Here is a 16,090-nt window from a genome sequence, read left to right on the forward strand (position 1 = left end):
CAATGTTTATGACTAAAGAAAGTTATTTTTATTCATGTGTTTTATTTCTGTCCTGGATTTCCCAGCGAATACTTTTGTAGAAAGTTCAGACGATTTAACCCTTTATACGTTAGGGATATGACTAGATTTCATTGATATCTCGTATTCAACAAAGAGCGGTTGGAACCTTCGGAGAGACTTGATACCCTGGCGTTTCGTAGGGATGTGATGTGTCTCGGCATCTTCAACATACATTTGAAAAGTGTTCAGAGGAGTTGGAAAATACCTAGTTTCATCATCAGACGTCGAGGCGGAATACGAACTTCCACCCGTATCACTCGATTTCCAACGTTCCACAACTGAGCGTTATTTAAGGCAGTTTATGCGCACCACCACTATGTAAAACGAAGCGACCTGCTGATGTATTTCCGCACCAATTTAACCTAAGTCAAAGCTCCTTGAAGAAAAGAGTGTAGCAATAATTTTTAAAAGGCCCGCATCGCACTCGTGGGGCATTGAGTGTCACTTAACATCCTCCTATCCGTTTTCCCTGTTCTATAAAAAAAATGTAGATTCCTAGTTATAAATAATAGTAGGTAAAATTGATATACATAGACAACTTGCATAACGTGACATTAGTCTAGTGAAGTAATGAGCCCGTGCAGCCTAGAACTCTTAAAAAGTTATCAGATCTCGTATAGAGCTTCTAACTAAAAGCCTTCCAAATTAAACACTACACCTTAAGTCAAAATCTGTGCAAAAATGTTTTTTATACCTTTAGCTAATTAGCTCGAAGTATATTTGTAATTTTAAATAGAAAAAAATCACAGCTAATTTTGTATTTCTATAAAAACTCACCAACACCACCATCTCAACTTTAAATGAGCTAAGAAGGCCCTGTCAATGAAAGGAATCGTATGAAATAATAGAACCTTTGAAAGACAGTACTGATTTAATATCTTATTAAAATATAAGTTACAAAATACATAAACAGTTATGTAGGTAACGAAACACTTGACTAGCGATTTTAAAACAAGACACGCCTATTTTCTATAATATGCAATTTAATAAAATTCAATTTATTGCTGAACGAAATATTACGGCGAATTAGCGAAGCGCTCAAGGCCCACAAGTGTTTCCTTCCAATCCCACGATATTTTTGAATGCAAATTCGCTGTAATCTCATAATTAATTCAAAGGGGGCTATCAAGTCGCTACTAGGAGTTATAGTCCAGCATGCAATCTTTTAGTTCACATGCGACAAAAACACAAGACTAGTTACTTATAACTATAGAAATAACAGCCATGTTTCTGTAGTAATTGAGAATCTTTTGCAAAATGCAACAATTTTTTCCAATGTGTCCTACACTCATCGATAATTCGTAGTACTGTCACTTGTTACGTTCCGATCTCAAAATTGACTATTCGTACAACGCGCAAGCGAAATGAAACAGCGTTACTTATATTGAAATAGATTATCTCGTAATGGTCTCGGCACTTAGCTGTAGTAGCTATTAAGTGTTTTAGAGAGTAACCCTGCAGACAGGTTTTAAATCCACTATAATTTTTTGCGACTTTTCGTAATGAATCAATTTAAAAAAATGGTTGTCTGTAAAGTCGTTTACGGACAATAGTTTAACATGACAACGTCATAACCCAACATTGATGAAATGACTACATTCTTAAGTCTACGAGTGGAAGAGAGATAGATGCGGCGCAAACGTACAATGAGCGTAACGGGACAATAAGTCATGCTTTTTCGTGCGTGCAGCCGGCGTTCATCGATTTATTAGACGTTGTCACGTGAAAAGGCGGTCTTTATAATATTTGAACGTTAAATTCAAAGTCAAGTTATACATTCGAAGCGAACACAAATACGATAGCTTTTAACCTATATATTAACATTTCTAACATTGTGTACACTGGTTATGTATAAAAATAAAAAGTACCACGAAAATTCACAAAACCTTTGAGAGAAAATAGTTATTTCACAGAACTCTATTTCAAATAGAAAATATATTTATAGATCTTCATAGTTCATCTGTTTTGGAATGAGGCTTAAATATAAAGTGTTGAGAGGAGTTTCGATATTAATATTCGACAGATAATGCTTAGCATAAGCTCAAGTCGGTGCTTAACTCAAAGCTATATATTTAAGCCTTAGAGGTGAAAAGTCGTAAGTCGTAGACATTTTAAAACAAGAAATATTTTACTAACTTCGCCAGTCTTTTTACCATTGGGACGCAGGGTGTCTCTTTATTATTCAACACTCATTAATAAAGCTTGCGTTATGAATACGTATGTATACGTTGGCAGAGAACCCGAGCTTGTGGCCCATTAAATGTATTACATATTTTATTTATAAGATGACCTCTAGTTCAACCACAAAGATGATCTTTTTATAAAGTCCTGACTGACATTTTTGTTCCATTATACGTTAAGGCAACTTTCTGAGTTAAAACTTAGGAGACTCCCGTATGTTTTTGATATAATATTACATATCGCTGTGTTACGACAGTCAATCTTAAGGTAACGACTTGAGAATTACCCTATTGATTCTAAGGGACAATTTCAATGATGTATTTGTGTTCTAAAATGTTGTAACCTTTCGACTTTTCACCTTACCTTACACCTTCAAACCTTACATTAAGCTTACACAAAAAGCATCTATAGCGATATAAAAATATAACCTTTGCGAACTGTATGCACATCTGTTTAGTAGTTTTGGCACGGTCGGAACGGAACTAACACGAGCGCCAAGTTTTATTTACAATATTAAAAAATTAGCACATTTACAAACTGATTTAATTGAAAAATCGTAAAATCATGATTATGTATGTAAATTATTTTAATGACTCTCTCTCTTTTATGCTTAGCAAATACTCTACATAAGTGTAAGATATTCTTCTATTCTATTGATTTTTAGTAATCTAATTTTGACATCGGTTTTATTGAATATGTAATTTCAAAGTGAAATTACCCAACAATCTGAGTGAAAACTCCGCGGAAACCTTTAGTATTTAGCAAATTAGTAATAAAAAATATGCAAAATTAACGAATAAAAGATGTTTTAACCAGTTTTACAACTATTGGATTTTATTAGAGACTGTGTCGTGGGTGTATAGATCCATAAAGGACCCGAGACGACAGCGATATATCACAAACAACTTTAAAAAATTTAAATTACAATTAAATGTCTGAGTTTAAAACTTGAAAAATATCTATTAAATTTGTTCGAATTTGAGCATTTGCCAGCAATCGTAGATATTAAACCACAAATTAACAGGCGAAACCTGAATAGCAACCAAAAATCTTTTAAGATTAAAGTTTTTCTTAAGGAAAAAAAAACATGTTAGGCCGAAGAAATGTTTAGATATCTTAAATAATATTGCTTACGTTGATAAAAGGCACAAACTATTTGGTGAAGTTGTATGAAAATTAAATATACCGTGTAATATTCACATCGAAAAGTAACAATTTATTTTAAGCATAGCGCCATCTAGTGACACACAAAGTCACACTGAATAAAACAACATTTACGGACATCTTATACTTACATTCTAATTACACGAAGATTTGAGTTCCAAGTTTCACATACTCTCAATTATAAATTACATCTTATACACTAACTAGGGCTATAGAACTTAAGGCGTCGATGTATTTGAAATAAATATACAAAATTATTGATACAATACAAAGAGTGCGTTCGTACACCACGCCGTCGATAATGGCCAATAAAGTAAATGTTCCAAATTTAAAAATTTGACATCTGAAATAATTTCTAATGACAATTAACATTGTAGGAACGACTTGTCAATTCAAATTTGCGATAAATTAATCACTGTTTTCACAACTATTAAACGTAATTAAAACTTAGTCGGTAATTATTTAGTAGTATTTTGAACTTCGAAAGTATAAAAAAGTTTTGACATTTAACATTGCTTGTAAAAATAAATAATGATTTCCGATCCTTTTTGAGGCGATAGGTGGGCGTCGGATAGTTTACAAACGCACCATGAAGGTAAATCATAGATAATTTTATGATTTGTAATTTTTTTTATATAGTAATTATTGACATGACTTATTTGATTTACTAGTACCTTAATGGGTACCTATACTCAACTTACGAATAACAAGTGGTTTGTTCTGATGTTCGTCACTGCAAAATTAAACCCTATAGTTTAAAACGCAGATAAAATAATTTTTGTAATCGATTACAATTATTTGTTTTATATAATATAATCAATTAATTAAATCCACGATACATTTGATACATAAATAATTTACTATGCTAAAATATTCAAGGAATGACCTTAGGGGCTAACTAAGCTATTATTATGACAAAGCATATATATTATATACATAATGGGAGATTTATCAATACTGAAGTGTGTAAAAAATTATTCATTAAAAAAATCTATAATTCTCGTATGAGGTCTTCGAATAAGATTTCCAAATCTTTCCATACAAGGATCTTTTGGCAGTTCTATGATGTAAGTACAAAAATGAACATATTCTCTTTAGAAATAAAGTTCGTTTAAATCGTGCCAAAAGAAATTGTAACTGGTATTCTGAATAGTTTTTTCTAGAAATAATACAGTAATAATAAAATATTTTAATAATTTTTGTGACAAGACTAGAATGTTGAAATTTATGTCAGAATAAATTATTTCTGTATTAAGACTGAAAATGCCACGAGCTATTTAAATTTTTTGGAGATTTTAGAAATCCAATTCGAAAATCAAAACATATGTAAAGTATGGAACTAATTTTATTGTCAAACACTTGAAAAAAACATGATTTATTTAAAATTTAGTCTGTAGCTGGATTTATACAAGTCAATACCATAGATTAATGTTTGAAAAATACTATAAACAAAGAAATACTGTTTTATTGTCTTTTCATAATCAAAACTATTGTTTTTGTCAAAATGATATTTTTCGCATAGTCTATCAAACACACAAGGAACAAGAGATTCACCTATTACCGATTATTCGTAGTACTTATTGACTAAAGCAGATTAATTGTGATCTTTATGCTCCATTTGAGAGCTTTTTTTTTATTAAGTAATTAGTGTTTACTTGTCAGTGACAGCAGTGACAGGTGAAAACGTCATCATACTTGTAAAACCTCCCATAGATAATAATCTATACATATAGATTACAGCGCTAAACTGTCAAACTATTTAGACAATATAAAGTTTGACATATTTGACAGTGTTAACTAGATTTAAGATACGAATTAGAGTTTATTATAATTTTTTATTTATTATTTCAGATGTCATATCTGTTTCACTGTTCTAAAATAATATTTTCCCCTAATTATAAAATCGGTGTCACTGTGAGTTTCACTTTGAAAACCGGTTATTGTATATTTTGCGGTTTTTTATATCTATGGACACGATTAATCCGCCATAGTTGAATCATTTCAGTAAATACGTAAGGCAAAATCTACAATATATGCGATAACCTAACACTACTTAACCATCTTTCAGCCTGAACACATTTCTGAGTGTTCATCCCACGCAGCCACCTAAAAAATTAATATTATATTAGTTTATAAAAGAAAAAAAAGGTGAGTGTACTTATGTACGCGCGTAAGAAGTTATACTTCATTGGCATTATTAAAAATAGTTTTTGATTGCATGCAAATAATTAATTACAATTAAATAATCAAAGACTGGAAAAGGAGTCATTATAGTCAATAAAGTTCAGTTTACATTTGAAAAATTAAATAAATAAATATTTATTATTATTCTCTTACATTAAGTGTAACATAAATTATATAATTATTCGAATGTTGTTTTTAAATTATGTCCAATGCCGTAGCATCTTCCGTGGGCAAAACGTTCATTTTGTTAATTTTGTGTCACGGTGCGCGCGCATCGTAAAATTTCACTCTCATCAATTTTATAACGCGCTTAATTCTTTAACTTCAATAATGTTTTTAGTTTACTATTGAGATCTACAGATAAATCTACGATAATCGCTCAGCCTATCTCTGCAATAGTTTAAATAAAACCCTTAGCTTGCACAATCTTACATACCACAAATGTAAAACAACTTTAAACCATTGGCGCTGTACACTGAACTATGACAAAACAGAATCATTGTAAATCATTATAAATTTTTCCTTAATCCATCTTTTTCACGCACGCTTTAACTTAGATTTGTTTCGTCTTTAACACACACACACAATTATACATATTTCATATACCATCACACAGTCATCATATATTCATATATTTTTTACAATACCCTCGTTTTTAAAACCAATAGTGTTAGTTATTTTTGTTGAAACTTTGTTAGTATAAAGGAGAGCGAGGCATCCCTGTCACAGGTCTCCGACTCACTAGGGAGGCCTCAATCTGAATTATATTGTATATAGCTAAACAAATAAAGTTTTTTTTTTTAAAAGTAGTTTCAAATTTCAACACTGTAAGCACTGATAGTAAGAATTAAAAGTTGTTTTTAAACTTCTACCCTAAACAACTAAGTAAATCAACAATATGGCCCTGAAATCCCTAACGTAATTTAAAAAAAAATAACAACCTGACACTCTCGGCTGCAATACCACTGATTGGCACATCCCGCGCAGACGAACTGGGCGTCTCTTGCACGACAGCCCTGACAGAGGGGCGTGTCCTCTGCGGCTTCGTCGATGACGAGTCTGCCGGAGCCCCCCGGGGAGCCTGCACACCCTGCGGAACCCCCAGAGCCCCCGCTACCCGGTGCCTCACCCTCGGAAGCGGGGCTTTCTTCGTCGTCCTGCCGTACATTCTAGATAAATGATGGATTAAAACATGTTTATAAGCAGGTCTAGTATCATTAAAAAATATACGATCGAATTACTATCAACTGAAAAATAAACGATATAACTTAATATTTACTGATTTACGCACATGTATAAAACTACTGAACCGATTTATATGAAATTTGGACGGTTAAGTTTATTATATAAAAAAGGGACGATTAATATATGAATTCTAGTTTCTGAAAAATTTTGAACATATAACCTCCTTTTTGAAATCAAAATCCTATTTAAAGCGAAAAGTCGATATGGCTATAAAGTTTTATAAATAATATTTTTTATGAATGGGACTGGAAGCCTCATTTAAAGTTTCCTCGTTGCCCATGGGCCAAATGCGTTTGAGAATAATTCCAAACTCCCAACGGTCGTAGGTATAGCGTCATGCTGCTATGTTCACATTTCACACTTGCTCTAACATTTTTATCACTAAAGTAAAGGAAATCATCGTAAAATAATAGACACGTTATAGACCCAAAAAGCCGATGTCGTCTTTCGGGCACAAAATTCTGACCCCCTCCTTGCCTATTAGAAGAAACAGATACAGAAATCGAAGGACCAGATTAGGTAGAAGCCCACTGATTTAAGACCAAGTCTTAAGTTAACTTCCACTTACTAACGGTTATATTATTTTCTTATCTAAAACCTTTATACTGATTTAAAAAATACTGTGACACTCAGGGACTGCCGCGGTAAAGCTATTGCATAGCATTTTTTATAAACTTATGCAATATAATTATTTGTTTATTTATTTCAGTATTTTCTTTTCTTTGATATTAATTCAATCTACCACTCTACCAGACTCAGACTAACACGCCTATCCGATCACGCTAAACCGATGTGAGACGCAGTATGCGTTCTGTCCCGCTCTAACGCGTATTGGCCGCACCTATATTACGTCATCTTGTGTTAGGTTTATTTCGTTACGGAATTTCTGGATTCGGTCGCCGCGTTGAAAGCCCGCGATAAAATCTATTCAATTAAAAATTGAAGGAAAATTGTTACATACCAATTGTCCAACATCTTGTTTCTCTTGCGTCTGCGTTTCTTGCGGTGGTGGTGTCGGCTGCACCGGTGTAATTGTGATCTCGCCACAATTCTGTACAAACATAAATTTTCACACCTAGCACCAACATTCCCGAATTTTCAATTTAAAATCTCATCGGCATCATGCACAATCTCGGTTCAGTGTTCAGTGCCTTTGCAAAATGAAAATGAAGTGGCTTTGCAACAATGAGTATTGCCATCAACGCGCTTAAACTATTCTTAAAACTAAAATTTTGAATTTTTTTGATCGAGGCCAATTGTGACACCAATTAATTGTAGCTGACGGTACAAAATTCGAACCGAAAACCCTCGATATTATTTAGATCTGTAGATAATAGAATACGAATTACTTGTAAGCATTAGAGAGACTTTTTTTTTATATAGAGTCATAATATCGAGTGCCATGGTCGTTCACCGCCAACTTTATTTGTAAGGTACCTTGGCCTGACCGAAAGTTGTCAACGGCGCCTGTTTCCCTTCGGGTGACGTAAGCAGTTTAGCCAACGTCGGCGAGTAACTCTGAGTCGCAGGTGACGCCTGCTGGAAGGTTGGCAACACTCATTCAAGCTAATCCAATTGCGATAATGGAGTGCTTCATTTGACGTTTGCATTTTCATGAACGACTTGACATTGACATTAAAATACCACAGATAAGTAGAGATATCTGTTACCCTATCGAAGCAGTTTTACAATTTCGATATTTAACTAAAATAACAATTATCTCTTTTTTTTAATTATTGAAATAATAATAATATTAATCTAAGAAGTTCGGTGAATCTATGTGGGTTTTAGCGATAAGATCAAAACACAAACGTCAAAAATTAATTTTTTTTAGTCTACTCCAAATACGACAGTGACGAATGGTTTAGGTAACCGATCGTTAAATAAACTCGGGTTAGTACTAAGATTAAAGGACACGTTTTATCTAAATCCCTTTTCATGCTCCATGTCGCTAACTTTTATAGATTGCAAAGCTAAATGAAAAAAAAAATGACAAGCTGTGTAATTTTACTCTTTTTGATCTAGAATTTGGTGAACCATAGTCTATCAATCGTGACTTATTATTTTTATGAATAACTTTGAATATAAGTGCAAGTGCGGTATCTCGGACCAACGAACATAGTGTCAAAACATAAAACACTAAGACTTTTAATGAAAATTACCTTAGTTTAAGCTATTGTAGAAAACTCAATATAATGTTACTAACTAGCCACAATTTTTGTACAAGCTAGATTATCATTTATGTATCATTAAAAGGCCGGCAACGCACTTGCGAGCCTTCTAGCAATGTGAGTGTCCATGGGCGGTATCACTTAACATCAGATGAGCCTCCGGCCCGTTTGCCGCCTTTAAACAAACTGTGAGGTCGCACTCTCTTTATTGTAAGGAAACAACTACAATTTTAGTTGTTAATTTTGTTAAACGTGTATAACTTTGTTAAAACGCTTTGCCAACTCTCTTCTATAATACACAGATAGTACTAGTAATTTATTATAATACTATTAGCCCCAAATATTTATAATTCATAGTCTCGTTTATTCATTATGAACGTGAGATTTATGCTTCGTATGTGCGTGCATCGTGCGTGTGAAAAAGTAAATATATATATATATATATATATATATTCTAAGGCATTTATAGGTTAGGAATAGGATATAATATACTAAATTTTTTATAAATGAAATTAATATATATTACAATTTAGTAACTGATTTTTCAAATAAAATAATTAAATAACATTTTGTTATGAATACACTTTAAACGACAGTTATCATGTCAAAACAAAGTACCTACATCTATCGATAGCAATGACGAACGAAACGAACTTTTTGTACATCAATTTAATCAATTCACTAATAGAGAGCAAAATTTTCTAGGTTCGAAAAAATTATACTAATACATCAATATATACAAAAAATAATATGCCACGAACATATCAGAGTAAAAAAAACCAAACCACATACCTTTGTAAGGATGCCGTGCAGCAATGAGTTTTGCTGCGTGTTTTCCTGACTGGAGTTGACTGGGAGAAGAGATATTTCAGGGTAAGGTGGCGGAGGGGGCAGTCTTGGACTTGGTGACGCCAGCCTTTCTGCCTGCAATTTATAAAACGTCATGCAAAGTTCAAATATAATAAAAAGAATCACACTGAAATACACTTTCTGAAAGCAAGCCTTATTGAATTTAAATTAAACTGTAATATATAATCAATCATCATAAGTTTTCAATATAATTTCACTACTAATTAATACAAATGCCATAATCTTTTAGAATAAGGTAAAATAAGTCCATGATAGATAATTTCTGGGATAACAAAAAAAAATTATCTGCCCTGCGATTCTGTAACTCTCTTTTCGAACTCACACAGCGGTTTTCGGTTTTTGAAAAGGTGGGAGCTTGTAGTTTATTGTTTATCAGAATGCCAAATCATAAAATGACTGCTTCACGACTGATTTGAGAGCGACCGCCGATGCGAAAACCGCTGTGTGAGTTACAGAATCGCAGGGCTGGACTGTCGTTTGTTCACGTTTGTTGACGTTCACGCGTACACTACATTGTGTTACCTAATTGAATAAATGAATTTTGATTTGTTACTACATCTATAAGATTAAAAATTAAACTCAAAATATGTTGCTAAGCTCAAAACCCTAGACGGCGAAGACGGCTAGACCAATTCGAGTATTTGGTTAATTTATTGCTTGAACTCTGAGAAAGATTTTTATGGAGAGAAAATTTGGAAAAGGCAAAATAAAACATCATATTAAGGCGAAAAGAATTCGCTAGTTGTTCATTAAAATCAAATCAATGTGACCAAATAATCAGTCTCATTCAAACAGAAATGTTTTATCTTAAATATTGTAATTACACAGGTTTTTATAAATACCTGTTTATGCATTTCTTCATTCCTCTCCTGTCTTCTTCTATCTGGTCGGATGTGTTCTGGCCGCGGCATATCCATTGGCCTGTTCATCATACCAGGTTGTTGCATGTTCGCAAACTGCACTAACACATCCTTGAACGATAAACCATTGGGCAATCCCCCTGCTTGCATTTGTTGGAGACGTTCTAGCATTGCTTTTTGATTCTGAAATAAATACGGGCATTTTATCTTCTGTATTCTAAGATATTTTTAGCATAGTTTAGCAACACTATTAATAGCCTACTGGAAATAGTTGCTACTTTACAAAAAAATTGACAGTGAAGTGAAAATTGACAGTTTTTACACGCTTTATATTAGCTTCATCTGTATGTATGTATGTATGTAACCGACTCCTTCGGACTCGATTTTGACCCACTTTAAACGGACAGATTTAAGTCAAACTTTGTACACTTATAAAGAATCAGCGACAATATAATAATTTCATAGGTTTATCTCGAAAAAACGATTAAAAAAAAATTTAAGTCCACAAAGCAATACGATTAAATTGAGACAACACGTTTTGCTGCTAGGACTAAAAAGTGGAAAATAAATAATTCCTAATTTAGGCTGAAAATGGTAATGAACAAAAAATACTGGTTTTGGTAGGAATTATTTTTCAATTTTTAGTTTCATGTGCTTTAAAAGCGTGTTTTATAGTTTTTTTTAACTATATTTTTTTAGTTATCACCCCGCACGTAGACTGTGTTGACTGTAGTATAGTTGAAGTACATTAAAATAAATGTTTCCATGACTATGTAGCTGTGGAAAAGAGAAACCGGAAAATAAACGTTTAAACATCGCTGAGTTATAAACTGTGTTTAACGAGAAAGATATGTGAATTCTGCAAAATTATCACGAAAAATTTACAGCTAAAGCAAATATCGTTAAAGCAATAATACCAATAATGCAAGACACGTACCGCGCCTCTGTGGCGAAGGGTCAAGGATGCATCGCAATTAATTCGACGCTTGCTGAATGTCACCTTAATTAGGTAGTGATATAGTTTAATTTCTTTCAACACTTACATATTTTTGAAGTGAAACTTCTTCAGGCGCATGAGGGTAATTTTTTTACGGATGAATCGCTATAATAATAATATTAGCGTCACGAAGATGTGCAGCGTTTATGCCGCAGAAAAGGGAGAGAGCGATTGAGAGAGAGTGAGAAGGGCGAATTACCTTATATAAATTCTATTATTAAAATTTCGTAAAGAGAATTTATGGAATATTAGTATTTTATATTTTATGCAAAATATTTTATTGAAATCTCAAACGACGAATTCTAAATTAAAATGCCACGTGTTTTTATTATCGATTTTTTTTTAAATCCATCTGCAATCAGCCTCTTGGCTTTTATCAGATTTTATGAGAAATGATGGCCATTAGGGAACGCAAATAAAATATTCTTTTATTCCCTCCGTAATTCGTGAACAGTCAGACAGCGGCGAATCGAAAAGTAAAAAAAATTACATTTATAATTTTTATTAATTTTCGACACTTTTAATATTTTAATGACATAGTTTCACTTTCTTCTTTTCGTTTTTCAAAACCGACATTGTTTTACGATCATGACGATTTTATGTTAGACAATATTGTCAAATTGAATTGAATCAAATAACCATTACAAAATAAAATGTAAAGTCGAACTCAAACTGAACCAAAGTCAGTTTACGAAATCATAAAAATCTTAAGAATTTGACTAACGTATTAGCATACAAATATTTTTCATTTATTTATTTATTTACACTTCGTTACCTTATACAAAAACATACATATAAAAAGCAGGTTACATAAGGCAACGGGCGGCCTTATCACTAACTAGCGATATCTTCCAGGCAACCCTAGTAGAACAATAAAAATAAACACCTACATAGAGTAAAGTAAAAGTAGGGTACAAATGAATAATTAACAAAAAAAAAAAAAAAAATAACATGTAACACTAACTAAAATTAAGTAAAATAAACATTAAAAAAATTAAAAGCTAATCCTATGGTTAATGAGTCACAATTAAGATATATAACTAGCTAAATTACGAGGCAGAAGATAAACGATCAAAAAGAAAGTAAATCAAAAGTCTGAGCTTGTCTGATATCAAGAGCAAATGAGTTCTAAAGCAGAATACTTTGCACAGTAAAGATAGAATTCAGTTTTATGAGTAGCGGTTTCAAGATTTAGATTGACAAGAAAACGCAAATCAAAACTACTGCCCGAGAGGAACATATATATTATAGTATAAACATGTGATGTAATGTATATACTATAATAGACTAGATAATATAAGAATTGACTTTGCCTAATAATATAAAATTCCTTAAGACAAATTTGCGCGCCATATTCTTGCAATAAATAAATTATTATTATTATTATAAAATTTTGCTTTAATTAGGAGTTTTAGTACTAAAAATAACGTTACAGAGAAGTTGTAAAATTTTCATCATTCGCTGCTATCGCATAGGCATAATATTAGTACATTATCTAAAAATTATTGTAAAAAGACTTACCATATCCAAATTATTGAATAGCATATTTAAGTTTCCCAAGCTGTTAACATTATCCATCTTGGGTGCTATGGGCCTAGGGTTCATAATATTCGGATTAACAATCGACTTCATGCGCCTACCTCTCCGCGGCGCCATTTCAGGATTGCGTTGTCTATAATCCGCTATTATAGACTTAACATCCTTTATTGGACCTTGTCGACCCATAGGCATCCCGTAACTAGAGGGTAATTGTCCATTCATATCTCTCGGGAAACCTGGCATCGGACCGGGCATCATCAACCCTTGTGGAAACATTGGTTTTGACATTGGCATGTGGGCCGTCTTATCATATGGCGGTGGCAACCCTGACATTAAATTAAAGTGCGTCGTGACTGGCATCACTGGTGGTTGAATCATTGGATTCGCAGATCCAGGCGGTTTCAATGACAGACCAGAAATTTCATCACTCTTATCGATTGCTAAATTCTTGGCTTGATTCAAATAGTCGAATGGATCGCAACGCTCCGCGCCATTCACGTCTGGTGATTTCTCAAATGATAGAACTTGTTTTCGTCTCAGTAGCCTGAGGAGAATTTCTTCTTTGACTTTTTTTAGGTGTAGTATATTGTTCCATTCGTGTTCTTTCTTTTGTGCAAGTTCTCTTAGTGTTTGTATTTCCGACAGAAGTTGTTCTGTGTGCCTTTGAATTTCATCAACATTATTTTTGGTGGCTGTTTGAATGTAGTCAGTTATCATGATATCATGCTGTGGAAATGTCTTTTCAACTTCTTGACACAGCTTCTTCAATGGAGATTCAGTATCAATATCTTCACTAGCTCTCCGTTTCACAGGTTCCTCCTTATATTCAAAATATCAACAAAAATATAATAAATATTAACTACTTAAAATAATCAAGGTAAATATAGGGAGTAAAGATCTGCAATGTCCAAGCCAAAGACTCCATTTTGTATTTTTTTAATGGATAATTTGTGAAATAATGACAATTTTACTTAAAATTAGGTCTCAATACCTTCTTTTTATATCTAATCAAAAGAACACCCTGAGACAAGCAGAGGATATAATGAAGGCATCACATCAACATTAGTAAGTGCATTTCAAGACAGGCACAACATTCAGTAATGAAGACTATGATGAAGAAAAAATAACAGTTTAATATATATTTTTAAGATACATTTTATTATACAATGATTCTTAGCTGAGTTGTACATTTTTCTATAGTTATTTGACTGCCATTCTCTATAAAAACTATTGTATTCTGAAGTCACTATAATAGTCTAGAGTAATGTAGGCTATGATTTGAAAATTCAAAGAACTAGATTTATTATAAAGGTATTAGTAGTATTATAAAGTATCTTACCTTAATAACATCCCCATTAACAGAAAGACTAGGTTTAGTCTCTTTCTCTGTTTTATCTACTGGGGCTTCGGACATTTCAACATCGCCTTCAACCTCTTTTTCAGATGTTTCTTTACTCTTCACTTCTAGGGGTAGGTCTCTACTTTCCTCTTTGGTTACAACTCCATCATTTGTATCATTATGCCCTTCAATCAGATCAGATGTTTTGGCAGTTTCCTCTTCAATATTGTTGATGCAATTTTGCTCAGCTATTATATCTTAAAATATTAGAAATAAATATTAATTACAAATATATTTCTCAGCATAAATATGATGTTAACAAGAATCATAATCAAATTAATGAGAAAATTTGTTTTGATTGTAAATGCTTGTGATTTTGTTTTAAATATGATTATTATAAATTTACTTGAGTTTTCCTTTAATTCAGGAGTAGCTTCCTTAGGTTCATTTTCTACTTCTTCTTTGGTGTTATCATCACAGTTGCCCACATCTTCTTCTAAGCCAGTCTTATCTACGGGCAGCAAGTCTTTAGCCGAGTTCATATCCTCGTCAATGCACAAGGGGTCGACCTCATTATCACCCGAATTTTCCGGCAAAGGTGACTCTGCAGCAACCAGTAACCGGTCCTTCGGTGAATCCACTATTTTGATATCTATATCGTTCATGTTTATTTACATATTTTCTAATTAGTTTACGGTATCACCACGCCGAAAAGTTCACAGTAGCTACGGGCACAAATTTGATTCTAACCATAGTTCCCTATGGAATGCGATTAGTTCGAGGTAAATGAACTAAGCACCTGAACTATGAAAGTACACCGCTTAACAAGAAGTTATAACACTAAAATGTTTTAAATATCTTTTCCATATTGGGAGATTTCATTAATTACGATGAACAACACAAGCTATAAGCGCAATTATAATTAGTATTAAAGCGCTTCGTGACTACAATGTTTTAATAAAAGCGTACTTGAACTTCACCAATAACGTATAATATAAAGCAAGAATTATATTTTGTGTAAAAAGTTATAATTATGAAATTCTTTTACTCCGATTTATGCAAAAAATAATGCTTCATGAAGGACGCAAACTGCAAAGCAAATCTGTGCCATAGATAAAAAATGCGTAACTCTCTTATGTTATGAAATTTCACCGATTAATATAGTTTATTTAAAACCTCTATTTTTGAAGTAATAATCTAATGAATTAGTATTATTTCTATTTAATAAAAGGAATCAATGAAATAATTTCATAGATGTTTTTTTTTAGTTAGGCCATCTAGTAGTGTCATAAGTCATTGTCAAACTTCTAGCTCACGTCTTGACTGCAAAGATTTTACTGCAAATAGTGCCGTATTTATTTTACTCGATTGTAATCGATTCTCGATCCATTTTGATTTATTTTCAAGGATATGCTAGGTTATTGGGCAGTTAGTAGTTTTAACATATAACTTATATATAAATAGAAGCGTACTTAGAAAC

General features: G+C 32.6%; 1 protein-coding gene across 3 annotated transcripts; it reads right to left on the minus strand.

The window, feature by feature from the left end:
• Nucleotides 1–912: 912 nt before the first annotated feature.
• Nucleotides 913–15,713, minus strand: LOC125048733. 3 transcript variants are annotated; one of them, XM_047647575.1, is made up of 9 exons: nt 15,017–15,713; nt 14,611–14,867; nt 13,254–14,090; nt 10,718–10,918; nt 9,798–9,929; nt 8,272–8,370; nt 7,796–7,885; nt 6,531–6,758; nt 913–5,511 (listed from the first exon to the last, which is right to left on the minus strand). In XM_047647575.1, exons 1-9 carry the CDS (start codon nt 15,273–15,275, stop codon nt 5,470–5,472), a joined length of 2,145 nt encoding a protein of 714 aa, XP_047503531.1. In that variant the 5' UTR covers nt 15,276–15,713; the 3' UTR covers nt 913–5,469. The 3 variants fall into 3 exon arrangements, with proteins under 3 accessions (XP_047503531.1, XP_047503530.1, XP_047503532.1); XM_047647574.1 differs by having other exon boundaries at nt 8,272–8,373; XM_047647576.1 differs by lacking the exon at nt 8,272–8,370.
• Between the last annotated feature and the right edge of the window lie 377 nt (nt 15,714–16,090).

The sequence above is a fragment of the Pieris napi genome, chromosome 4 (assembly GCF_905475465.1).
Source record: "Pieris napi chromosome 4, ilPieNapi1.2, whole genome shotgun sequence".
NCBI classification, from domain to species: domain Eukaryota; kingdom Metazoa; phylum Arthropoda; class Insecta; order Lepidoptera; family Pieridae; genus Pieris; species Pieris napi.